At 44.5% G+C, this 26,888-nt stretch overlaps 1 protein-coding gene and 1 long non-coding RNA gene across 2 annotated transcripts; one reads left to right on the forward strand and one right to left on the reverse strand.

Moving 5' to 3' along the window:
• Positions 1-16,619: 16,619 nt before the first annotated feature.
• Positions 16,620-17,334, reverse strand: LOC311326299. The gene is made up of 2 exons (XR_014631048.1): positions 17,193-17,334; positions 16,620-16,700 (listed from the first exon to the last, which is right to left on the reverse strand). It is a non-coding gene; the product is annotated as an uncharacterized lncRNA (long non-coding RNA).
• An 874-nt stretch (positions 17,335-18,208) lies between these two features.
• LOC311326205 (tetratricopeptide repeat protein 21B-like) lies at positions 18,209-23,257 on the forward strand (the record flags this gene model as incomplete). Its single annotated transcript, XM_084459078.1, has 11 exons — positions 18,209-18,359; positions 18,925-19,091; positions 19,266-19,388; positions 19,844-20,001; positions 20,205-20,289; positions 20,386-20,484; positions 21,320-21,512; positions 21,665-21,762; positions 22,023-22,217; positions 22,614-22,749; positions 23,058-23,257. 11 exons carry the CDS (start codon positions 18,209-18,211, stop codon positions 23,255-23,257), a joined length of 1,605 nt encoding a protein of 534 aa, XP_084315204.1.
• Positions 23,258-26,888: the final 3,631 nt, after the last annotated feature.

Below are 26,888 nucleotides of genomic sequence, written 5' to 3' on the forward strand. Positions count from 1 at the left end.
CGCTAGAGGGTTTGAGCTGTCGCAATGCCACTTGCTGCCAGAGGTCATGGGACTGTCCCCGAAGAGTGTGCCAAATGTGGCTTTAATACATTAACAATTTGCTGAGATATGACCACACTTCCTGTTTGGCGGCTTAGAGGCCAAATTTGATTGGCTGCAGCGAGCGAACGCAATGGACAATCAGAAATCCCTGTAAGACTTTTGTGGACATCGGTCTACAGATTGTGCCTACCGAGTTTCGTGCAGATTGGAGAAAAAACCTAGGAGGAGATACATTTTGAGAGTTTTTCACAAAATCCAAAATGGCGGAAAATCCAATATGGCGGAAAATGATGTCATGGGGTGCGTTGAACTCGGCTTAAGCCAAGGAATCCAACGGTACCTTGGTTTTGAAAATCGGGCTTACAGGTCAAAAGTTGTGTGCACAAACGCACCTCCAACTTTGACATGTTGGTGGCGCTAGAGGGTTCGAGCTGTGTACATGGGTCTTGGTGAAAAGACTCAGGGGACTGTCATGAATGAGTGTGCCAATTTTCACAACTTTTTACCATATGGTTCTATGGGCTGCCATAGACTCCAATGCCAGAGGAAGATGAATAATAATAATAAATATACCTGCAAGCAGGAATGTGGGGGCCAAGCTGTTTAACTGCAAGCAGACAAGGAATCAGCTAGACTGACGTGGTGACATGTTTGACAAGGGTCAAGGATGGGCCCGAGATTTTCAGAAGTCAGACATATGGTTGAACGGGATTCGATCTCTGTACCTGCTGCTTGCAAGGCCGACACGCTAACCACTGTGCTACGCAGGCTGTTGCGAAGGTGAACCACCCTAGTCCACAAGGCATGTGAGCCTTCCCTAACCCCGTGTGTCTGAGTCCTGAGCACTTAATTAATATCACCTGGTAGGGTTGCTTCCTCTCGGTAGAGTGAGAGGGGGGGTGTCGTTGTTTAAATTGGCACACAGCGAAAAGTATACATAGCATAGCTCAACTATTTACTTCTTCAGAATCCAGACAATCACGCGAACATTTCCATGTATAAAATGTCCTTCGGTCTTCAGACGTGTAGGAGAGGTGAAGAGTTAGAAACAGTTAGAGATTCTAGAGCGAAGAGAGATTTTCTAGAGCGTGGCTCCATTGATTTCAATGGAGGGGGGGGAGTCATTATTCGAACTGTCACAGAGTGAAAAATATACATCGAAGAGCTTAGCTTTTTTGATTTTATTAATCCCAAGAGTCGTGTGAACGTTTTGATATGTAAAATGTGTATGAGCTGTGAGAATTGGAAGAGGGATGGCAGTTTAGAAAATTTGTGACTTTTTCCAAAATGCGCCTTTCACCACTCTGAAAGTGGTGAAATTGTGCAGAAGACAAAAAGTGTTCCTTGCATTCTGCAATCAAACAAATGAAGTAATAATGAAACCATGGGGTGTTTTGAACTCAGCATGAGCCAGGGAATCCATTGCTACCATCATTTTGAAGATTGGACATACAGTTAAAAAGTTACTGGCATAAACGCAACTCTAACTTTGACACGCTGGTGGCGCTAGAGTGCACGAGATGTCAACATGAGGCTTGGTGACAGATGTCATGGGTGTGTACCGGATGAGTGTGCTAAATGTGGTTCTGATAGATTAAAACATTACTGAGATATGACCCCAGTTCCTGTTTTGCAGCTTTTCTGCCAATTTTGATTGGCTGTCACGAGCGAACGCAATGGACAATCAGAAATCCCTGTAAGTTTTTTGTGGACATCGGTCTATAGATTGTGCATACTGCGTTTTGTGCAGATTGGTGAAAAAACCTAGGAGGAGATACATTTTAAGTGTTTTACACAAAGTACAAAATGGCGGGAAATCCAATATGGCAGACAAGACGTCATGAGGTGCGTTGAACTCGGCTTGAACCAAGGATTCCAAATGTACCTCGTTTTTCAAAATCAGACTTACAGGTCAAAAGTTGCATGCATAAAAGCATTGCCAACTTTGACACGTTGGTGGCGCTAGAGGGTTCGAGCTGTGGACATGAGTCTTGGTGAGGAGACTCAGGGGACTGTCCTGAATGAGTGTGCCAATTTTCATAACTTTCTACCATATGCTTCTATGGGCTGCCATAGACTCCAATGGCAGAAGAATAATAATAATAATAATAATATGAAAAGGTAGAAACTTAATGGTGGCCTACGCAGCTGCGCTGCTTGGCCCCCAAATATAGCTGCAAGCAGCGATGTGGGGGCCAAGCGGGACGCACGACCAGCGCATCAAAGACAACAAGCAAAACATGTCAAAAGCCAGACATGGTTGAACAGGATTCGATCTCTTTACCTGCTGCTTGCAAGGCCGACACGCTAACCACTGTGCTACGCAGGATGTTGCGAAAGTGAACCACCCTAGTCCACAAGGCATGTGAGCCTTCCCTAACCCCGTGAGTCTGAGTCCTGAGCACTTAATTAATATCACCTGGCAGGGTTGCTTCCTCTCGGTAGAGTGAGAGGGGGGGGTGTCGTTGTTTAAATTGGCACACAGCGAAAAGTATACATAGCATAGCTCAACTATTTACTTCTTCAGAATCCAGACAATCACGCGAACATTTCCATGTATAAAATGTCCTTCGGTCTTCAGAAGTGTAGGAGAGGTGAAGAGTTAGAAACAGTAAGAGATTCTAGAGCGAAGAGAGATTTTCTAGAGCGTGGCTCCATTGATTTCAATGGAGGGGGGGGAGTCATTATTCGAACTGTCCCAGAGTGAAAAATATACATCGAAGAGCTTAGCTTTTTTGATTTTATGAATCCCAAGAGTCGTGTGAACGTTTTGATATATAAAATGTGTATGAGCTGTGAGAATTAGAAGAGGGATGGCAGTTTAGAAAATGTGTGACTTTTTCCAAAAACCTCTGAAACTGGTGAAATTGTGCAGAGGACAAAAAGTGTTTCTTTCATTCTGCAATCAAACAAATGAAGTAATAATGAAACCATGGGGTGTTTTGAACTCGGCATGAGCCAGGGAATCCATTGCTACCATCATTTTGAAGATTGGACATACAGTTCAAAAGTTACTGGCATAAACGCAACTCCAACTTTGACACGCTGGTGGCGCTAGAGTGCACGAGATGTCAACATAAGGCTTGGTGACAGATGTCATGGGTGTGTCCCGGATGAGTGTGCCAAATGTGGTTTTGATAGATTAAAACATTACTGAGATATGACCCCAGTTCCTGTTTTGCAGCTTTTCGGCCAATTTTGATTGGCTGTCACGAGGGAACGCAATGGACAATCAAAAATATCTGTAAGACTTTTGTGGACATCGGTCTATAGATTGTGTATACTGCGTGTGGTGCAGATTGGTGAAAAAACCTAGGAGGAGATACATTTTGAGTGTTTTACACTAAATCCAATATGGCGGGAAATCAAATATGGTGGAAAATGATGTCATAGGGTGCGTTGAACTTGGCTTGAGCGAAGGAATCCAACGCTGCCTCGTTTTTGAAAATCAGGCTTACAGGTCAAAAGTTGCATGCACAAATGCACCTCCAACTTTGACAGGTTGGTGGCGCTAGAGCGTTCAAGCTGTGGACATGGGTCTTGGTGAGAAGACTTTGGGGACTGTCATGAATGAGTGTGCCAATTTTCCCAACTTTTTACCATACGGTTCTATGGGCTGCCATAGACTCCAATGGCAGAAGAATAATAATAATAAATAATAATAATAAGAAAAGGTACAAGAACAATGGGTGCCAGCGCTTAGCGCTTCGCTGCTTGGCCCCCAATAAGAAAAGGTACAAGAACAATGGGTGCCTTCGCAGCTTCGCTGCTTGGCCCCCAATTAAAGCTGCAAGCAGCGTTGTGGGGGCCAAGCTGACCACGCAAAAGATGAAGCAAATACGACTGATGTTTTGAAGGCTTTAGAGATATGTTTGTCAGACTGCAACTACACTGCAGACTTGGTAAACACAGCAAACGTTATAACCACTGTAAACTTCAACCACTGCAAACTATGAAAATCATTCAGCTCAATAAAACAAGAAAAGTAGGCTGGTCTAATACTCAACACTCGTGGGCAGCGGATGAGAGCTAAAGTCTTTCCCACACCCGTGTGGCCAGCCCGTTCGTGGAAATTCTGCCACACCTTCTCTTTCAAGGCTGTAGGGAGGACCAGCTGAAAGATGGAGTTTGCGGTGTTGGGGTCCCTCCCTCAGAGTCAGCCTCTATCTCTCCTTGAGGATCTGCCGAGTGTCACGTTGCAGGGCGATCCTTTCTGTTGCACTGGGCGGTTTCCCTGTCTGCAAGGATAACAGCATGTGGCGAATCATGTCATCTTTTTTGCTGGGCGTCCTTCCATTCTCCAGGGGGTTCGGCCCAGCTGCACTTCTTCTAGGTCAACTTGGACAGGAGAGTTAAGCATTTCTGGGCATGGGTTTTCCACCCCGGTGAGAAAAGTCTTCAGGGCCAGGATCTCCTCCTCTTCACCATCCTCTCCTCCATCCACAGGTACACGAGATAGGGCATCAGCATTAACATTGGTTTTGTCAGGCTGGAACTTGATGTTGAAGTGGTAGTTGTAGAGTCTGGCTGCCCACTGTTGCTCCAAGCTTCTCAGGTTCACCTCCTGTAAGTTTGCGAGAATGTTGTTGTCAGTGAACACTACAAAATGGGAGCCTAGAGTGGAATTTCTTGCTGCACCAGCGAAAGACGGCCTACCTTCTGATAGCAATGAAGGTAAACAGGAGTCTGGCCAGTGTTCTTCACTTCTTCACTTGCACCTTCCCATTCAGACAAACTAGACTCCATTGAATCTTCAAAACCTTCCCCTACTCCACAGAAGTCTACACCCACTCACTGCATTTCCTTTACCCACTTTGACTATTTGTACACTATGGAATACCAAATGTGCCAATATTAAATAAATAAATATCCCTTCATTATATAAATAATCATATGTATAAATACAGGAATATAAATAAATAAATAGGTAAATTGTGAAATCGCTAAATAATTAAATAAAATTATTTCATGTTGACTCTTTTCATAATGACTGCTTATTTATTTCATGTTGACTCTTTTCATAATGACTGCTTATTTATTTCATGTTGACTCTTTTCATAATGACTGCTTATTTATTTCATGTTGACTCTTTTCATAATGACTGCTTATTTATTTCATGTTGACTCTTTTCATAATGACAGGACATTTCATAATGTCGTCATGGTTACCTATGGTACAGCCCAAAGCAACAGCTCACCGAGACGAGTCGACTTCTGGTAAGCCCCCCCCCCCCCCACCCTGCGTGGCCCGCTTGTCGAATAAGCAAGTGAACTGTGTCGGTCTAACATTACTCAGTTAACAAGAAGCATCCTGTGAAATCCCATGGTAAATAATATAACATCGTGTTCAATATGTTGCATCAAATGTTGTATTTTGACTGGATGGTGCATGGGGTTAGAGAGCTAACGTTAGCTAGCTAGGCTAACGTCACTGACGTTTGGGAGGCGAGACTAGCATGGGGTTAAGGGGGTTACAGCCTCTAACGTTAGCTAATTAGGATCTAATTTCTAGAATGTACAAATGTTAATAAATGTGTAATTTGCGATCCACCATTACCAGAAGAAGAAAGAGGGGGTATGGCTGCTGAGAAATCAACCCCAGACTTACTGCGGGAATTAGCCAACCGCTTGGAACAGACAACCTCCGCAGCTGTCCCTAGTCCGACTACCGCTGCAGCTCCAAGCCTGAGAACCCCTGTTCAAGGTACAGTCTAGCAACAAATACTACTACACCATAGCAATATAATGGTTGGTCTAGACCTGTTCATTGAACATTCGTATCATGTACTTTTTAGAAAGTTAGTCTTGCATAGCCCTGTCTACACTGTGCCAGCATTAGATAGGTCTGGCTTTTGGAGACGAGTTTGACGTGAGGCTGTGCTGTGTGGACCTTGGGCTTGCTAGCTAACACTTTTCAAATGGGATCTTTACATGCCACTATTTAGGCTAATGTATCCATGCATAACTACAGTAGTACTGTACAGATGTTGCACCTTTTCTCCAATACATCATCATAACAACTTGTAATGTCTTTTCCCCCACATTTTGAAGCTGAAGTGGCGAGGCTGTTTGCTCCGTACAATAGAAGGCCCTCTACGCCACTGTCGTCTATCAGGCCACCAGCTCCAAAGGCTCCACGAATCAGCTACACCCATGTATTATTTTGTTTAAGTGATCATTTAACAGACAAAATACCCAGCAAAGCTGTTAAAATCCAACTTGGAGCAGCTGGTCTGGGGGAGAAAAGAATCTAATTTCAAGGTAAAACTTTGTTTGTTGTATAGTTGCATGTTTTGATTAGTTTAGTTTCAAAAACGTTTATAATCCCGAATGGTTATTGAACTTGAATGTAAGAATGGCTGAATCCCAATTCTTCCCTTAGACCTAACACTAGCCCTACCTCTTGATTTTGACGATGCCATTTAGGGCTAGTGTCATCCTGATTCCTGAGGGTGTCAAATTAACAGTAACACTACCCCTTGACTCTCCATTTCGAATATATATCTTGGCAAACATAACACAGGATGATGTACAAGGAGGGGACAGATACCTAGTGAAAGTACTATTGGTTGCTAGTAAAAAGACAATAACGAGGGCTTGGTATTAGGTGGAACCCCCAACCAAGGAGCAGTGGCTGGGTGTTGTGGAAGAGATTTATGTTAGGGAGAAGTTCACGCATGCATTGAGGATGCAGGAAGGAAAGTTTGAAGGGAGATGGGAAAAATGGATGGATTATAGAAGGAAGTGTGATGATACCACTTATATTGAAATTGTAATATTTGATTAAGAGAAAAAAGCTGCATGGATGGAAGTACCCATAAGCTGTTATTGTAAGTTTTTATGTTTTATTGTATTGTTGTTGTATGGATGGAAAATGCTAATAAAGATTAAAGTAAAGAAGAAAAAGAATATATCTTGGCTATGCACACACCAACAAGCCAGCCGTCACGCGCAGCGCCTGCCTCCAGTCTAGCCCTACCCTGCTGTGCGCCAGGATGAATGAGTCATGCGTGGAGCCAGGCCACCGTGCCACTACACTTGTGATGAGCATGTCGGCTTCACATATGATTTGGGTATTTATAGTGTGCACATTTTTGCGATTCACATAGACGTATTCATTCACTGATGGTGCCCTTATCAATATGTGGGTGCAGTCGCCATCGCCGTCACCTCTTTGGAGTTCTATCTCGGCCAGCAGGCCGAGTAGCGCCGAATTCATTTAGGCTCGCATTACGCACAGGAGGACTATCATTTATATGCTTACCAAACAGTAAACAGGTCCACATGATCACATATTAATGACAATCTAATTGGTCAATTATTGCCGTTTGATGGAGTGCCTGCATTAGGTGTGCGCATAGGTTAAGTTTGGGGAACAAATCCATATCGGACCATTAATGAGCCGGTTAGAGGATACGATCTTGCATTGCGATATATGTTTGTGCTGAATTGGGCTTTATTAGCTTACATGATTGTGCGTTCATAAACTCGCTCTTCTTCTCTCCATCAAACAGTGTAGGCTAATTCACCGACGCACCACCTGCGTCGCCAGTTCCCCCTGTGTTCAAAAAGGGTGTAGAAACCCGTGTAAATCGGTACGATAAGTTGAGAGGTGTCCTACAAAAGCGCGTAGAAAGGCGACTAAATATCCGCCCTTTTGGCTTGATAGGTCGCGCTGTGGAGGGGGAAAATGGCGTACGCCTGAAATCGCGGAAAAGACCGTGTAAAAGAAGGCGTACCTCAGTGATATATGAGGCCCCAGGCTGAGTAATCAATTGCAGAGGATTAGCCAATCAGCAAATAGGTCCAGCCCTATTCGCGTTGATTGACAGATAAGCACGTCATTATGAAAAGAGTGTCATTATGAAAAGAGTCAACATGAAATAAATAAGCAGTCATTATGAAAAGAGTCAACATGAAATAAATAAGCAGTCATTATGAAAAGAGTCAACATGAAATAAATAAATGTGACATTATGAAATAAAGTGTCCTTTGGAAAAGTACCATTATGAAATAAATAAAAAGTGCAATTTGAAAATAAAATGTGAAATATGAAATAAAACATACATTATGAAATAATATTTAATATTAATTGTTTGTATTTTATTTAATTATTTAGCGATTTCACAATTTACCTATTTATTTATTTATATTCCTGTATTTATACATATGATTATTTATATAATGAAGGGATATTTATTTATTTAATATTGGCACATTTGGTATTCCATAGTACACGGCCATGAACATGGCAAACAATACGCAACCAAGTTCCGTCTGCTGCATTTTACACAAGAGGAGCGCATTACTGTACTATATGTGATTGTCTGTACTGTATGTGCTTGTGTCTATGTAATTGTGTCTATTGTATGTTATGTTCTCTGCTGTACTGTATGTCTGTGATTGTCTACTGTATGTGCTTCCGTCTGATTTTCTCTACTGTATGCAATTGTCTATGTGATTATCTTTACTGTATGAGCTTGTCTATGTGATTGTCTCTACTGTATGTGCTTGTCTGGATAATCGTCTCTACAACAAAACCCATGAATATGATGTACCGTACTGTAAGATGCCTCCCCCACATGGCAAACATTTGTAATACACACATATTACTTACTCTAAACAATAGGCACACGAGTCCCTGGTCTGTGAGCCAAATTTCACAACTTTTAACTGGCAGGAGCGACCTACAATGATTCTGTTGTCTGCCATTGACTTCCACAGCAGCATAATTACAATAATTATAAGAATGCACTGGAATCGAACCCTGAACTCGCTGCTTGCGAGACTGACGCGCTACCCGCTATGCCACAACGGATCTTACAAAGTGCGTCGCAGATTTGAGTGGATAATGTCAGCTTCTGCTTCCTCTTGGTAGAGTGAGTCCTGAGCCCTTAATTAATGTCACCTGGTAGGGTTGCTTCCTCTCGGTAGAGTGAGAGGGGGGGGTGTCTTTGTTTAAATTGGCACACAGCGAAAAGTATACATAGCATAGCTCAACTATTTACTTCTTCAGAATCCAGACAATCATTTCCATGTATAAAATGTCCTTCGGTCTTCAGAAGTGTAGGAGAGGTGAAGAGTTAGAAACAGTTAGAGATTCTAGAGCGAAGAGAGATTTTCTAGAGTGTGGCTCCATTGATTTCAATGGAGGGGGGGGGGTCATTATTCGAACTGTCACAGAGTGAAAAATATACATCGAAGAGCTTAGCCTTTTTGATTTTATGAATCCCAAGAGTCGTGTGAACGTTTTGATATATAAAATGTGTATGAGCTGTGAGAATTGGAAGAGGGATGGCAGTTTAGAAAATGTGTGACTTTTTCCAAAATGCGCCTTTCACCACTCTGAAACTGGTGAAATTGTGCAGAAGACAAAAAGTGTTCCTTTCATTCTGCAATCAAACAAATGAAGTAATAATGAAACCATGGGGTGTTTTGAACTCAGCATGAGCCAGGGAATCCATTGCTACCATAATTTTGAAGATTAGACATACAGTTCAAAAGTTACTGGCATAAACGCAACTCCAACTTTGACACGCTGGTGGCGCTAGAGTGCACTAGATGTCAACATGAGGCTTGGTGACAGATGTCATGGATATGTCCCGGATGAGTGTGCCAAATGTGGTTTTGATGGATTAAAACATTACTGAGATATGATCCCTGTTCCTGTTTTGCAGCTTTTCTGCCAATTTTGATTGGCTGTCACGAGCGAACGCAATGGATAATCAAAAATCCCTGTACATCCTATGTAGACATTAATGTATAGATGACATCCACCGATTTTCGTGCAAATTGGTGAAAGTTCCTAGGAGGAGATACATTTTAAGGGTTTTGCACATCATTCAAAATGGCGGAGAAGCCAAGATGGCCACAATGACGTCATAGAGTGCGTTGAATCCGGCTTGAGCCAAGGAATTGAAGGACACCTGAAGTTTGAAAATTGGACTTGCTGAAGAAAAGCTGCATGCATAAATGCACCTCCAACTTTGACACGTTGGTGGCGCTAGAGAGGGTGAGGTGTGGACATGAGACTTGGTGAGGAGGGTCAGGGCACTGTCCCGAATGAGTGTGCCATTTTTCATAACTTTCTACCATAAGCTTCTATGGGCTGCCATAGACTACAATGGCAGAGGAATAATAATAATAAAGAAAGAGAAAAGGTAGAAACTTAATGGGTGCCTGCGCAGCTGCGCTGCTTGGCCCCCAATTAAAGCTGCAAGCAGCGTTGTGGGGGCCAAGCTGACCACGCGAAAGATGAAGCAAATACGACGGATGTTTTGAAGGCTTTAGAGATAGTGTTTGTCGGACTGCAACTACACTGCAAACTTGGTAAACACAGCAAACGTTATAACCACTGCAAACCTCAACCACTGCAAACTATGAAAATCATTCAGCTCAATAAAACAAGAAAAGTAGGCTGGTCTAATACTCAACACTCGTGGGCAGCGGATGAGAGCTAAAGTCTTTCCCACACCCGTGTGGCCAGCACGTTCGTGGAAATTCTGCCACACCTTCTCTTTCAAGGCTGTAGGGAGGACCAGCTGAAAGATGGAGTTTGCGGTGTTGGGGTCCCTCACACACTGATGCAAGACTCCCTCCCTCAGAGTCAGCCTCTATCTCTCCTTGAGGATCTGCCGAGTGTCACGTTGCAGGGCGATCCTTTCTGTTGCACTGGGCGGTTTCCCTGTCTGCAAGGATAACAGCATGTGGCGAATCATGTCATCTTTTTTGCTGGGCGTCCTTCCATTCTCCAGGGGGTTCGGCCCAGCTGCACTTCTTCTAGGTCAACTTGGACAGGAGAGTTAAGCATTTCTGGGCATGGGTTTTCCACCCCGGTGAGAAAAGTCTTCAGGGCCAGGATCTCCTCCTCTTCACCATCCTCTCCTCCATCCACAGGTACACGAGATAGGGCATCAGCATTAACATTGGTTTTGTCAGGCTGGAACTTGATGTTGAAGTGGTAGTTGTAGAGTCTGGCTGCCCACTGTTGCTCCAAGCTTCTCAGGTTCACCTCCTGTAAGTTTGCGAGAATGTTGTTGTCAGTGAACACTACAAAATGGGAGCCTAGAGTGGAATTTCTTGCTGCACCAGCGAAAGACGGCCTACCTTCTGATAGCAATGAAGGTAAACAGGAGTCTGGCCAGTGTTCTTCACTTCTTCACTTGCACCTTCCCATTCAGACAAACTAGACTCCATTGAATCTTCAAAACCTTCCCCTACTCCACAGAAGTCTACACCCACTCACTGCATTTCCTTTACCCACTTTGACTATTTGTACACGGCCATGAACATGGCAAACAATACGCAACCAAGTTCCGTCTGCTGCATTTTACACAAGAGGAGCGCATTACTGTACTATATGTGATTGTCTGTACTGTATGTGCTTGTGTCTATGTAATTGTGTCTATTGTATGTTATGTTCTCTGCTGTACTGTATGTCTGTGATTGTCTACTGTATGTGCTTCCGTCTGATTTTCTCTACTGTATGCAATTGTCTATGTGATTATCTTTACTGTATGAGCTTGTCTATGTGATTGTCTCTACTGTATGTGCTTGTCTGGATAATCGTCTCTACAACAAAACCCATGAATATGATGTACCGTACTGTAAGATGCCTCCCCCACATGGCAAACATTTGTAATACACACATATTACTTACTCTAAACAATAGGCACAAGAGTCCCTGGTCTGTGAGCCAAATTTCACAACTTTTAACTGGCAGGAGCGACCTACAATGATTCTGTTGTCTGCCATTGACTTCCACAGCAGCATATTACAATAATTATAAGAATGCACTTTGGATGAACGGGAATCGAACCCTGAACTCGCTGCTTGCGAGACTGACGCGCTACCCGCTATGCCACAACGGATCTTACAAAGTGCGTCGCAGATTTGAGTGGATAATGTCAGCTTCTGCTTCCTCTTGGTAGAGTGAGTCCTGAGCCCTTAATTAATGTCACCTGGTAGGGTTGCTTCCTCTCGGTAGAGTGAGAGGGGGGGGTGTCTTTGTTTAAATTGGCACACAGCGAAAAGTATACATAGCATAGCTCAACTATTTACTTCTTCAGAATCCAGACAATCACGCGAACATTTCCATGTATAAAATGTCCTTCGGTCTTCAGAAGTGTAGGAGAGGTGAAGAGTTAGAAACAGTTAGAGATTCTAGAGCGAAGAGAGATTTTCTAGAGTGTGGCTCCATTGATTTCAATGGAGGGGGGGGGGTCATTATTCGAACTGTCACAGAGTGAAAAATATACATCGAAGAGCTTAGCCTTTTTGATTTTATGAATCCCAAGAGTCGTGTGAACGTTTTGATATATAAAATGTGTATGAGCTGTGAGAATTGGAAGAGGGATGGCAGTTTAGAAAATGTGTGACTTTTTCCAAAATGCGCCTTTCAGCACTCTGAAACTGGGGAAATTGTGCAGAAGACAAAAAGTGTTCCTTTCATTCTGCAATCAAACAAATGAAGTAATAATGACACCATGGGGTGTTTTGAACTCAGCATGAGCCAGGGAATCCATTGTTACCATAATTTTGAAGATTGGACATACAGTTCAAAAGTTACTGGCATAAACGCAACTCCAACTTTGACACGCTGGTGGCGCTAGAGTGCACGAGATGTCAACATGAGGCTTGGTGACAGATGTCATGGGTATGTCCCGAATGAGTGTGCCAAATGTGGTTTTGATAGATTAAAACATTACTGAGATATGACCCCAGTTCCTGTTTTGCAGCTTTTCTGCCAATTTTGATTGGCTGTCACATGCGAACACAATGGATAATCAAAAATCCCTGTACATCCTTTGTAGACATTGGTGTATAGATGACATCCACCGATGTTCATGCAAATTGGTGAAAGTTCCTAGGAGGAGATACATTTTAAGGGTTTTGCACATCATTCAAAATGGCGGAGAAGCCAAGATGGCCACAATGACGTCATAGAGTGCGTTGAATCCGGCTTGAGCCAAGGAATTGAAGGACACCTGAAGTTTGAAAATTGGACTTGCTGAAGAAAAGCTGCATGCATAAATGCACCTCCAACTTTGACACGTTGGTGGCGCTAGAGAGGGTGAGGTGTGGACATGAGACTTGGTGAGGAGGGTCAGGGCACTGTCCCGAATGAGTGTGCCATTTTTCATAACTTTCTACCATAAGCTTCTATGGGCTGCCATAGACTACAATGGCAGAGGAATAAAGAAAGAAGAAAGAAGAAAGAGAAAAGGTACAAACTTAATGGGTGCCTGCGCAGCTGCGCTGCTTGGCCCCCAAATATAGCTGCAAGCAGCAATGTGGGGGCCAAGCGGGACATGCGACCAGCGCATCAAAGACAACAAGCGAAACACGTCATAGGAGTCTATTCAAATCGCTACCGCAGTTTTGAAAATCAGGCGTACGGTTCAGAATATACGCACTTCCAACTTTGACAGGTTGGTGGCGCTAGAGACTTTGAGGTGTCGACATAGACTTGGTGACAGGGGTCACGGGACCGTCCACGATGAGTGTGCCTAATGTGGTTATGATACATCAAAACCTTACTGAGATTTGACCACACTTCCTGTTTGGCAGCTTGGATGCCAAATTCGATTGGCTGTAGCGAGCAAACACCTTCGACAATCGAAAATCCCTCTAGGAGTTTTGTGGACATTGGTCTAAAGAATGTGTACAGCCAGTTTCATGTAGATTGGTGAAAATCCTTAGGAGAAGATACATTTTAAGTGCTTTACACAAAATACAAAATGGCGGGAAATCCAATTGGTGGAAAATGACATCATAGGATGCGATGAACTCGGCATGAGCGAGGGATTCCAACGGTACCTCATTTTTCAAAATCGGTTACACAGGTCAAAAGTTATGTGCATTAACGCACTTCCAACTTTGACATGGTGGTGGCGCTAGAGGGTTTGAGCTGTCGCAATGCCACTTGCTGCCAGAGGTCATGGGACTGTCCCCGAAGAGTGTGCCAAATGTGGCTTTAATACATTAACAATTTGCTGAGATATGACCACACTTCCTGTTTGGCGGCTTAGAGGCCAAATTTGATTGGCTGCAGCGAGCGAACGCAATGGACAATCAGAAATCCCTGTAAGACTTTTGTGGACATCGGTCTACAGATTGTGCCTACCGAGTTTCGTGCAGATTGGAGAAAAAACCTAGGAGGAGATACATTTTGAGAGTTTTTCACAAAATCCAAAATGGCGGGAAATCCAATACGGCGGAAAATGATGTCATGGGGTGCGTTGAACTCGGCTTAAGCCAAGGAATCCAACGGTACCTTGTTTTTGAAAATCGGGCTTACAGGTCAAAAGTTGTGTGCACAAACGCACCTCCAACTTTGACATGTTGGTGGCGCTAGAGGGTTCGAGCTGTGTACATGGGTCTTGGTGAAAAGACTCAGGGGACTGTCATGAATGAGTGTGCCAATTGTCACAACTTTTTACCATATGGTTCTATGGGCTGCCATAGACTCCAATGCCAGAGGAAGATGAATAATAATAATAAGAAAAGGTACAAGAACAATGGGTGCCTTCGCAGCTTCGCTGCTTGGCCCCCAAAAAAGGTACAAGAACAATGGGTGCCTTCGCAGCTTCGCTGCTTGGCCCCCAATAATACCATCAATTACAATAGGGTCTTCGCCCCTACGGGGCTTGGCCCCTAATAATACCATCAATTACAATAGGGTCTTCGCCCCTACGGGGCTTGGCCCCTAATAAGATAAGATAATACTTTATTCATCCCGTCAGGGAAATTCAGTGTTGCAGCGTGACACATAACAATAGACAAACACTAAACCACAAGACGGTACAAAACAATAAAACATGAAAACAATAAAAACATTAAAAGGTAATAAAAGCATAACAGAGCAGTAAAAGCATAAAATAAGCTTGTTTTCAGGAGTACTAAAACTAAGGGGCGAATTCACTAAAGGATTGCGCAGCTTTTCCTGACGCAAAGCCTGTGCAAATAAGTCAAAAATTATGTTTGCTATTCACAAAGCCCTCGCAAAGAGTGAAATACGGTGTTAACTGCGTTGCGTTCGTCATTGCGTTTCTCTGCGCCGGTGTTATTAGCTCATATTTAAATTAGGTAATATGGGCGGAGAATGTTCCCCTTTCTATGCAAATGAACATTATTGCAAAACCCGCCCAATTCACAAAGATCGGCGCAAATTGCCTCACGCAGTTAAAGTGAAATTAATACCGTTTTCAGAAACGTGGTGGTATTTAAGCGCAAGGGGTGTGTCGCGGCCAGCCTGTCCGCTGATCATGGCAGCAGTGATTGTTGCGAGGCGAATTCGGCATCGCAATGCCAGTCATGTTGTTCGTGAGAGAATATTTAGAAGAAGGTCACTTTTTGATTTAACACTAGAACCACCGTGGTAGCTATTTGGACACCAGAGCGCGCAGCTCTTCAGCCAACTGGAGGATGAAGTCGCGTCTGGGGAGGCTCAGTTGACTATGCGTCTCTCCACCCGTCCCCAGCGAGTCCAAGCTCCAATGAATAATAGGCTACTTATTTATAATAGCCTACATAGCGCGAAACTGTGCGTATAATAGTCTATACGCGAAACTGCGCATTCCCTATAGCTGTTCATTGAACGGCTGGGGGCCGATATAGGCCTAGGTATAAATAAAAAAAAACATAGCCTACACAATATTTTTTTATTTGAATGGTCTTGAAAATATTTTGCTTTTGTATCATAGGTGACGGCAGGTATCATCTTAAGCCATGGATGATGACTCCCGTGCGTAATCCTTCCAACGTTGGAGAGGCGGTGTACAAGTGGCCTCACATCAGGACGCGCGGTGTGATTGAGTGCACATTTGGAATCCTGAAAAGCCGTTTAGATGCCTAGATCGTACCGGTGGGGCAATGTTATACACTCCCCCAAAAGTATGCCAGATCATCGTGCTGCAACTTGCATAACATAAAATGACAATTTTTCATTTGTTCGTCTTTTCAAATCATTCCACCTCCGTTTGCAGTCTTCCGCGTTTACACACACAAATGGCACTGACTGATTGGGAAATTAAACCCCAAATATGATTTTTTGCTGCAGTCGTGATATTTTTTGCGGAGAGCTGTGAGACATGTTTTTGAACCTCGTCCGTGAGGCCTTCAAGTTCGCTGTCTGAAAATCGTATCTTTCTTTTTCTGTCTGCCATCGTCCAATGATATGCATACGAGTTGTATGCGCTGTATGCGCAGTATTTATAGTCATTTCCTATATCAGCAGCAAATTGCACTCAGCCGCAAACACCGAATGGGCGTGTTTGCGCTGGGATATTATTAGCGCAATGTCTTTAGTGAATAGGTTTTTAAAACGGAGCACATAGCGGGCGCAACTGACGCGCAATATAATGGTGCAATTAGCGGGCGCAATTTGCTTTAGTGAATTCGCCCCTAAGAGTCATTAGCCATCACCTACTCAGGTCAATGGAGTCCCTTGAGTCTGGGGAGGCGTTGTACAGTCTGATGGCAGAGGGGATAATCTCCTGAAACGCTCAGAGAAGCAGCACCGCGGCAGGATAAACTCTAGTCTCAACCCTACACTGTCCCCACAAATAGTTTACTCACCAGTCTGGTATTTCCTATAGACAAGATGAAATCAAAGAAAGGCTCCAGGCCAGCCTTCTCTGCTGGCGAGTCCTCTTGAATCTGAAAATGATACACATCTTATCTGATCATCTACACAGTAGTACACAGGCAAATGTACACTAGCATTTCCAGACACAATTTCAGGGAGATGTACTCAACACTCCTAATGACAATAAGACATTGTGCAAGTCGGCTAGCTAAACCCTGGTATGTTAACTCAATAATGGTCTGTATGACTGGTCTTTGTCTTGACAGCTGTCATATGAGCGATGCCACATCAGCTACCGTGGGATCTCCTCGCCATCGATGAGGACATGACATTCATTAGGCTACTATTAGCGAGCAGCGTAGTATGCAGCTATACCTGGGCTAGTTTTATGGAAAATAGTTAGCATGCTTTCATAGTTGAATATTGTTCTGAATGTAGCTTGGCAATCAACTTGGCTACCAACACACCAGACAGCAGTCGATAAATCGTTTCCTAAGCGTCGCTTTTAGCGTAACGCCACCCTTCAACAACCTTGCCTGGTACGCCGATTTAATTGTACCTACCCCGTGGACATGATATCCACTCGTCCCTCCGTCTGATAAAAGAGAGCTTGGGGATAAACCCATTGCAACCGTTCAAACGAATGTGAAACTAGCTACAGTAGGTAATAACTAATATCAACCGCGAGCTAGCTAACGAGCTGTCACAGAACTCATGTTTCTCGTTGCACGCGTTCGCTGGAGGTCAGACAGTAGTAATAAATAGCGATTGTAGAAAAATCGAGTTTGATCTCCCTCTCTCTTTCGGTCTCTCTCTCTCTCTCTCTCTCTCTCTCTCTCTCTCTCTCCCCCTCTCCCCTCTCTCTCTCTCTCTCTCTCTCTCTCTCTCACCCATGCTCTCACCACACAGACACACTCACGCACTCATACACTTACGCATGCACGTACACGCAGGGGCTCATGTGAACTGTGTTCGATTAACTATCCTTTAGTCAAATCGGTTGTTTAGCAACCGGGGACGCCCAATTTATTGTAGCTAACGTTACTCAAACATCTCATAGTTAAAGAAAACATTGCCATATGAAGCAGCAGCTACTACACTGGACGTTTTCGACTACCTAGATAGTCACTGGACAAAGAAAAGATGTCTGAGACTTGTTTTTCTACTTGTTTAGTAAGTTGTGAGAATGTATTTAGCCACGTTACGCCTGTCATTCCTCATGCAGGCTAGCACTTAGCTGAACTTGGGGGTCTTGGATTAACTGTTAGGTGTTCATATTCCAAAAACTTAGTCCGCGATGAATATCTTGCTGCTTAGCTACAGACATATGCTAAAGGCATTAAAAAGTGTGTATTTCCTAATATTTAGCTAACTAACGTTAACGTTACTTGTTTTACCCACACAGGCGTCCCTTACATACTTCATAAGAGAGAAATTATTCAGACAAGCCATACATACTGCTGAGGAATATTTCAAGCTATACAACAACGATCCTGTTCTCAAATGTTTCAAAGCTTATGGGAAACTAATGGAAGGTATGGGTGCCTGTTTCGTTACTGAAAGATGACTTCAGACGCGCATGAACAACAATGACTCTGGCTATAATTCAATTCTGGCAGGTAGAATCCAGGAGGCCATACGGGAGCTGGAGATGGTCAAAGACATGACCAGTGTGTCCATATGTGCTCCAATGGCTCTTATCTGTGCACACAAGCAATGTGAAACATGCGGTAAGTGGACAGCTACATTCAGGATTCCAGTTCTACCACAAAACAAACGGGTTGTGGTTTGAATAAACCAACTCGATAGACCGGTTTTCCCCTCTAATTTAATCCAATTTACAGGACGCAGCTGAGAATGTTAATACCTCTCTTACCCTCTGTACAGTTATTAGCCTTATCAGTGCCCAGTGCATTTCTGTTCAACACCTTTGATGGAATACTTTGTGATGTTTTTTTTTAATACCACACTTAATAATATAATAATTTTCTATTTAAATTTCACCCTTAACTCAGCCTCCAAAAAGGTACTCATAGAGTTTATTTATTTAAATTCATTAGTCTCCTTAGAGAGAAGATGTATTGTACTATATTATAGCTTTTGCTAATTTCCATCTCCAGTCCCATATACATACAACAATACAATAAAAATGATGCAATAAAACATGCATTCGTACAATACGATGAAAACATGCATTTACATATTAAAACACTACATTACAGATTCCATGTCATAGTACTTTACTCATAGTACAAGTACTCAAGCACTTGGCTTTTTTCCCCCTGTTGTACCCAGATCGAGAGGCTGTGTCAGAGTTGGAGTCCCATGTGCGGACCGTGCGTAAGACAGCAGGGGAGCAGGCCTTGTTCTATGGAGGCTTGCTCCTCTGGCTCATGGGACGCAATGACAAGGCCAAAGACTATGTCGACAAGATAATGGGGATCTCCAAGTCTTCCAAAGAGGTCCATGTCTTCAAATGTATTATTAACTAGTGCCCAAATACAGTATCTTTGACAATATATGAATTTAATAATAACTCAAATTCTGGTAGAAAATAATTAACAAATTAACATAACAAAAGATAAACATTATTAATGGAGAGACGTTCCTGTATAATGTTCTGTCGGTCTGAGCAGGGATTAATTCTGAAGGGCTGGTTGAATATGAGCTCAGAGGATGAGTTCCAGAGGAACAATGCTATCCGATACTTGGATGGGGGAGTACACGACTCCAAAGATGTCCTTGGATTAATGGGAAAGGTACAAAATCTCTCCACCTCTCTTATTCTGTCATCGGTTTGTAGATAGGCCTAGTGTGGTAAGAAGGCGTCTAAGATTGCAGACATTAGATTGCTCTTTGCTGTTGTGAAGAAATTCAAGTCTCACCACTGTGTTTTGTTTTCCTACTTGACTGTTGTTCTAACTTTGTAGTTCGTTCCTCTAGAATCAGTCTGTTAAAACTACAAATTCTTCCTGTGTGACATCACTTCCCTGTCCTCTTCATCCTGAAACTGTCACTTCCTTTTTCACGTTATAAACTATCGCCTTCGTCCCCCAGTGACTCACTCTTGACTTGGATACACTTCCTGTTCTCGAATCTGAATTTGCAAATCGTAACAGAATGTCTTTTGTTTGAAACCAGCTTGAATCGACCACTCGCGTGCTCTTATTTTTAAACCAAGTATAAAAATACTTTCATACTGTTACATTTACAGGTGAAGTACTTTTTGGAGAAACAGAACTTCACCAGATCCCTGGAGATCGTCAATCAGATCCTGATGTGCCACCCAGATTTCCTCCCTGGAATGCTGCTGAAGATGACCCTGTTCCTGGCTCTCCAGGACTGGGAGCAAGGCCTGGAGCTGGCCAACAGGTGGGCTGATCACACCTGGCTCAACTACTACTGTCAGATATATGGGGTTTGCTTGATTTAATTGACCCTATTCAATGAAACCAATGGAACAGTTGCAAAATGCACACGATGAGGCAAATCAAGTGCACCTCAAATGGAGCTACTTGAAGAAAATGTCCAGTTATTCTATTAGTAATGATTCTAAATGTTTCGGTTTTATCCAGAATTTTACAACAAGATGGGAGGAATTTTACGGCGATTCAAGTTCTAGCCATCCATGCCATAGTGAAGGATGGAGATCTAACAAAAGTAAGAATGTCACATTAATTCATAACATTAAGAATGCTGCTTTGACACAATGGTGTTATAAAACAAAGTGACTATAGGTATAAGTCTGTGCTGCAGGCGAAGGAGCATCTCCAAGTACTGCTGAGTGCTGTGGAGATCTCCGAACCTTGCTCGCCAAGTGTTCAGGTCCGGATCACACAACCCATCAGCAGACTGGTAAGAGTAACTGGTTCATTTCTCCCACTGGCAGGAGGTTACAAATGTATACCGTGTTATAGTGGCATTCATGTTACGGCAAAGCATTGTAGCCTACTTTGTAGTTTACCACTCAAATAAGTACTGTATGATGGGTTAGCTTTGACAATTAGTGTCATGTTGGTATTGTAAAGCCTTGTGTACTCAAAGGATGGGTAACGAATGTCCTTGTGCACTCAGAAGAAGTGTTGACCAGTGTCATGTAAACATACAATATATCCCTTTGACCTCTGTGAAATGCCTTTCCTGGGTCCTGGGTACCTCTGCCCACTCCACCCAGCTGACTGATTCTTGGTCTGGCATCGCAGTTTCTCAGTTGAAAAATGATCGGTCCAGTGCCGCGGGCACTAACAATGAGCTAATCAGTGCATGGGCGGGACCAACGCCGTTATCAAGGCGTTAGTCGTCAGTCTCTAGTGATTGGTTAGGAAAACTTGAATCCAGGCAATGGAGGCAGTGTCAGGCTGAAGACCTCCAGGGTAGTTCTCATCTGGGCTTCTACATATCCCCTGGTTTCTGTTGTCAATGGCACCCACAGAGCACAACATTCTAGACCATTGTTTATCAAGGGACATGGGTCTCTTGTTGACAGTAGAAGAGTTAACAAAAAATAAAAAAAATACTGTGATTTTGATACAGAACATAGCAACTGTACAGAAGTGACACTGAGATCAACTTGTATGCGATTGAATGTTTTTTTTACCCCCCCCCCCCACACACACACACCTCTCTCTCTCTTTCCCCATCTCTCTCTCTCTCTCTCTCTCTCTCTCTCTCTCTCTCTCTCTCTCTGTAGTGTGCTGGTAACGCTGAGATCCTACAGCTTTTGACCCCCTTTGTTGAGAGGGCGTATGCCAAGGCACCAGCCGACGCTGACATTGCCAATGAGATGGGCTATCTGCTGGCCCTGCAGGACAAGGCCAAAGAGGCGACGCGCTGGCACTCCACTGCTCTCAACGCCGACAACAGCAGCGTGCCGGGGGTAGCAGGTGACCTTTCTGCTGGGGGAGTTCATGTTCAACAGAAGCAACACGCTGCATACTATCTCTAATTGAAAGAATATCAGGCTCTGTGAATGTCTGGAAACATAGTGTAAATATGGCTAGTGTGTATACTGTACTTCTCTCATTTTTTTCTCCAGGTCTAATTCGTTGCCAGTTAATGGATGGACAGCTGGAGGAGGCAGCCATCCAGCTGGAGTTCCTTCGAGAGATCCAGCATTCGATTGGCCAGTCGGCGGTATGACAGGAATGCACACACACACACACACACACACACATACACACTCACAGACACACACGCACACACATATGCGTGCACACACACACACACACACACACACACACACACACACACACACACACACACGGGCACTCACATGCACACATTAATCTCCATAAGTGGTTTCAGAGACCTATGCAGGATATCACTAGTCACTGTGCACATTCTGAACGTGTGAACTGATCTGCTACAGTACGTCATCTCTCTGTGCTGAACAGGAGCTGGCCCTGCTGCAGGCCCTCCTAGCCCATAAGAGAGGGGCGGGGCTGGATGTAGTGTCACCCATACTGAAGGAGGCCATGGAGCTCCACTTCCTAGCTCTGCGAGGACGCCCGATGGGCCCGGAGTATTTCCACTTACTCCACCCCAACTTCATCTTCCAGGTGGTCAACCTGAACCTTTCCTACGTCCAGGTACAGCAACCGCTGTGTTATAAGAGGAAAGAGACAAAAAGGCAAAAGAGCTGTGCGCACATCCAACCTTAGTAGGCCAGGTGTTGGATCTTAGAGTACATAAGTGAGGACGCTGATTTCCACACACTGATTTCTCCCGGTTCACTTTATTGAAAATATCGCAATGTTTCGACCCTTAGGTCTTCATCAGGCAACTTCAACTTGAAGACCTAAGTGTCGAAACGTTGCAATATTTTCAATAAAGTGGACTGGAAGAAATCAGTGTGTGGATCTTTCCTCTCTCCTCATAGAAGGAAAGAGATACATCTCACACCACATGAAATCCATATACAATAAGCACAGAGGTGACTAAAAATGAAGCTCTAATGATATAGAACATCCCTTTCCTCATCCCAGGAAAAGCCCATCACTGTAGGCCAACCTCTACCGTTTGTCCTGAATCACTCCATTATGATCCTGGATCTTGTGGTCAAAATGGCTCCCGGTCTCATGTTTGGTGCCTACCACATGGCCCACGCCAAATACCTTGCAGGTAAAGCCAGAGAGTGGGCAGCTACAATGTGCCATTGTTTTTTGCAATGTGACATGCATTTGTATCTGTCCCTATTCAAGTAAATCCTGAAAAAAATAGACACAGGGATAAAGGGCCAACCTTAGAAGGGATAGCAATTATGAATAAAGACAAATGTATTAATTTTAAGTCGCTTTGGATAATAGCGTCGGCGAAATGACTAGAATGTAAATTATGTAAGTTGAGAGGCACAGTACATGAACTCATGTATTCAGGTAAGATTCAGATCTTATTCAGGTAAGATAACACCCCGTCGTTTCCCGTGGAAGGTGACAGTGCTTCTGCCCAGAGGTTCCTAGACGTCTGTCTGGAGAAGGAGCCCACCAGCGCAGAGGTTCACCTGCTGCAGGCCACCATGCACCTTCACCACGGGGACTACCAGAGGTGCTTCTGGGCTCAGCCACAACTTCCAGGTGAAAAATCATGGGGTTTTTTACGTTGGATTTTCTTCAAGACTGAGGGCGTCTAGCCTATCCTCACACGTCTTCTTATTACTTAATCCCCACTCTCTCTCTTTCTCTCACTCTTTTCTTCCTTATTTTCTCTCTACCCCCCCCCCCCCACACCACCTCCCTTGCCTCCATATGCCCCGTCCACTCGACCCTATACCCCGCCCTCTCTACCCTATTCCCCCCCCACTCTACCCTATACCCCCCACTCTACCCTATACCCCCCAACTCTACCCTATACCCCCCCACTCTACCCTATTCCCCCCCCACTCTACCCTATACCCCCCCACTCTACCCTATCCCCCCCACTCTACCCTATACCCCCCCACTCTACCCTATACCCCCCCCACTCTACCCTATACCCCCCCACTCTACCCTATACCCCCCCCCACTCTACCCTATACCCCCCCACTCTACCCTATACCCCCCCACTCTACCCTATCCCCCCCACTCTACCCTATACCCCCCCACTCTACCCTATACCCCCCCCACTCTACCCTATACCCCCCCACTCTACCCTATACCCCCCCCACTCTACCCTATACCCCCCCACTCTACCCTATACCCCCCCCCACTCTACCCTATACCCCCCCACTCTACCCTATACCCCCCACTCTACCCTATACCCCCCAACTCTACCCTATACCCCCCCACTCTACCCTATTCCCCCCCCACTCTACCCTATACCCCCCCACTCTACCCTATCCCCCCCACTCTACCCTATACCCCCCCACTCTACCCTATACCCCCCCCACTCTACCCTATACCCCCCCACTCTACCCTATACCCCCCCCCACTCTACCCTATACCCCCCCACTCTACCCTATACCCCCCCACTCTACCCTATCCCCCCCCCACTCTACCCTATACCCCCCCCGCCCACTCTACCCTATACCCCCCACTCTACCCTATACCCCCCCACTCTACCCTATCCCCCCCACTCTACCCTATACCCCCCACTCTACCCTATACCCCCCACTCTACCCTATACCCCCCCACTCTACCCTATACCCCCCCACTCTACCCTATTCCCCCCCCACTCTACCCTATAACCCCCCCCACTCTACCCTATACCCCCCCACTCTACCCTATACCCCCCCACTCTACCCTATACCCCCCCACTCTACCCTATACCCCCCCACTCTACCCTATTCCCCCCCACTCTACCCTATACCCCCCCCTCCACTACCCTATACCCCCCACTCTACCCTATACCCCCCCACTCTACCCTATACCCCCCCACTCTACCCTATTCCCCCCCCACTCTACCCTATACCCCCCCCACTCTACCCTATTCCCCCCCCACTCTACCCTATACCCCCCCCCACTCTACCCTATACCCCCCCACTCTACCCTATACCCCCCCACTCTACCCTATATAGGATATAGGGTAGGATGGCCATGAGCCTGCCGGGGGTGGGCAGGCCGGCCAGGGACAGGAAGGCCTTGGTCAGCAGCAGCGAGAGGGTGGCGGTCTACCTGGAGCTGGCTGAGGTACTCAGGCTCAATGGAGAGCAGGTATGGTCACTCCACCCGCCAGTGTAACAGCTCGGACAGTGCTAAAATGATGTGAGCCGCAAAGTTTTTATCAGCTACCTAACCTAAGCAATAGCGCATAACTGCACAATATGCAAATCTGTTATTATACAACGGGTAGTTCCGACCTCGCAATCTGATCGGTTAAGAGCCGTTGTATATTCACGATATACGACGGGCAAAGCCTCTTTACCGTTCTATGTGAAATATTATTCTGCCAATTATTACTGCCTGTAAAAATGTTAGCGACAATACGTAAGCATCTGTTGGTTACATTACGGTGTATTATTATTGTGCTGGTTTGTTGTGTATGACAGCAGCACAGCCCGTGGTACAGTATATTGGCCATATACCACAACCCTCATGAGTTATTGCTTCACTCTAACCTAAATTGCCACATTGACAGTTTGTATTAAGCTTTTTATCAAGCAAAATGTAATCATGCTTTTTTCATGGACAAAGAGTAAGACTCATTGCCTGCTGAAATCTTATCATAACATTGCAGGTCATATTTACTGTAACAGATGATATTCTCTCTTACCACCCTTCTCTCCTTCTCCCTCACCAGCACGAGGCCACCGTGGTCATGCAGGACGCCATCAGCAGCTTCACCGGCACGGCAGAGGAGACGCGCGTCACCATGGCCAACGTGGACCTGTCGCTGGCCAAGGACGATGCGGACACGGCGCTGGGGGTCCTGAGGAGCGTCACGTCCGACCAGCCGCACTACCTGGAGGCCCGGGAGAAGATGGCACACATCTACCTGCACCAGCGCAGGGACAGGAAGCTCTACATCGCCTGCTACAGGTCAGGGTACAGAATTGGTTCGCCAACTCACTAATAGTATGTAGTAGGTGGTGTAGTTGCTTGTTGTTTGGGGTAGTTTGAGGATAATAGAAAGTAATGTATTTAGGTATTGAGGATGTACAGTACATTAATCATTCGGGTTGTATTAATACAAAATGGGGTTGTATCTCATACAAAACAGCTACCCCAAACTACCTCAGACAGTTTACTGTTACCTCCGCTCAGGACGAAGTTCGGGGGTGGAGGTTGTGATTTCAGTGCTGTGTGTTCGTTTGTTAGTTCGTTCATTAGTTTGTTTGTTAGTCAGAAGGATTACACAAAAACCGCCAGACCGATTTTCAGGAAACTCGGTGGAGGGGTGTAGCATGGGCCAAGGAAGAACCCGTTACATTTTGGAGCGCGCCTGAATCACGAGGTGGATCCACAAATAGTTTGTCACTTTCATTAACTTTGCCAGATAGACCAGAGTGGCACATACGGGTACTTCGCAATGTTTGAAGATGTGGTTATTGAAGGGGCAGTATGCAGTTTGTGTTTCCTGTTATTATGTAAATTTTTAAAGCTTTTGAAAAATGCAACCGACAAAATCCCCGCCCCTCCCTTCAGGACTCCCTCCAAAGCCGCTCCTGGGGGAAAACAAATGTAGACAAGGTACTCTAAGCCATCCAATCATTTCAAGTTGATTGGATGATTGGACACACTTTTTACAGTCTTGCGACTTCCACAGATTATGGATTTGTTTCATTTTACTGTCAGAGCACTTTATTTATAGATTGCCGTCAGGATGTAGTGAGAATTGCAAAAAAATATTAAAGCTGCTTCGCAGCACTGAGGCGGGGCCAGGCAATTTCCGATAAGTTTAGGAGCAATAAGCGAGCGAATAGGAGGACAACAAGAAAGTTGACATTCCAATGTTAATTTTGTACATTCATATCGTATCGTAAAACATTTGTAAAACATTTTGATGCATTGTAAGCTCGATTTTGATAATTCAACAATCTGGTCAATGAGTTTGTGAATTACAGTCTGAACATCCAGTGGAGCAAGTTGTGTGGTGTTAATTGATTAAAAAATGTGGGATGAGATATGTTTATTAATTTTTATAGGTTTTGTTTGCTTTTCTTCATAATTGAACATTAACTTCAGCAGCTGTGTACTCAGTCAGTTGCCAATCAATCGATTTAGTCATTAGTTTTGTCATCAGTCAGTTTTGCAAATTCCTGCAAGGTCAAAGCGTATGAAAGTTTTGTCTCACTTGGGACTACATTCACGAGATGGTTTTACAGTGATAGCACCTATGGCTGATTT

Source organism: Borostomias antarcticus, assembly GCF_949987555.1.
Source record: "Borostomias antarcticus genome assembly, chromosome: 26".
Taxonomy (NCBI): domain Eukaryota; kingdom Metazoa; phylum Chordata; class Actinopteri; order Stomiiformes; family Stomiidae; genus Borostomias; species Borostomias antarcticus.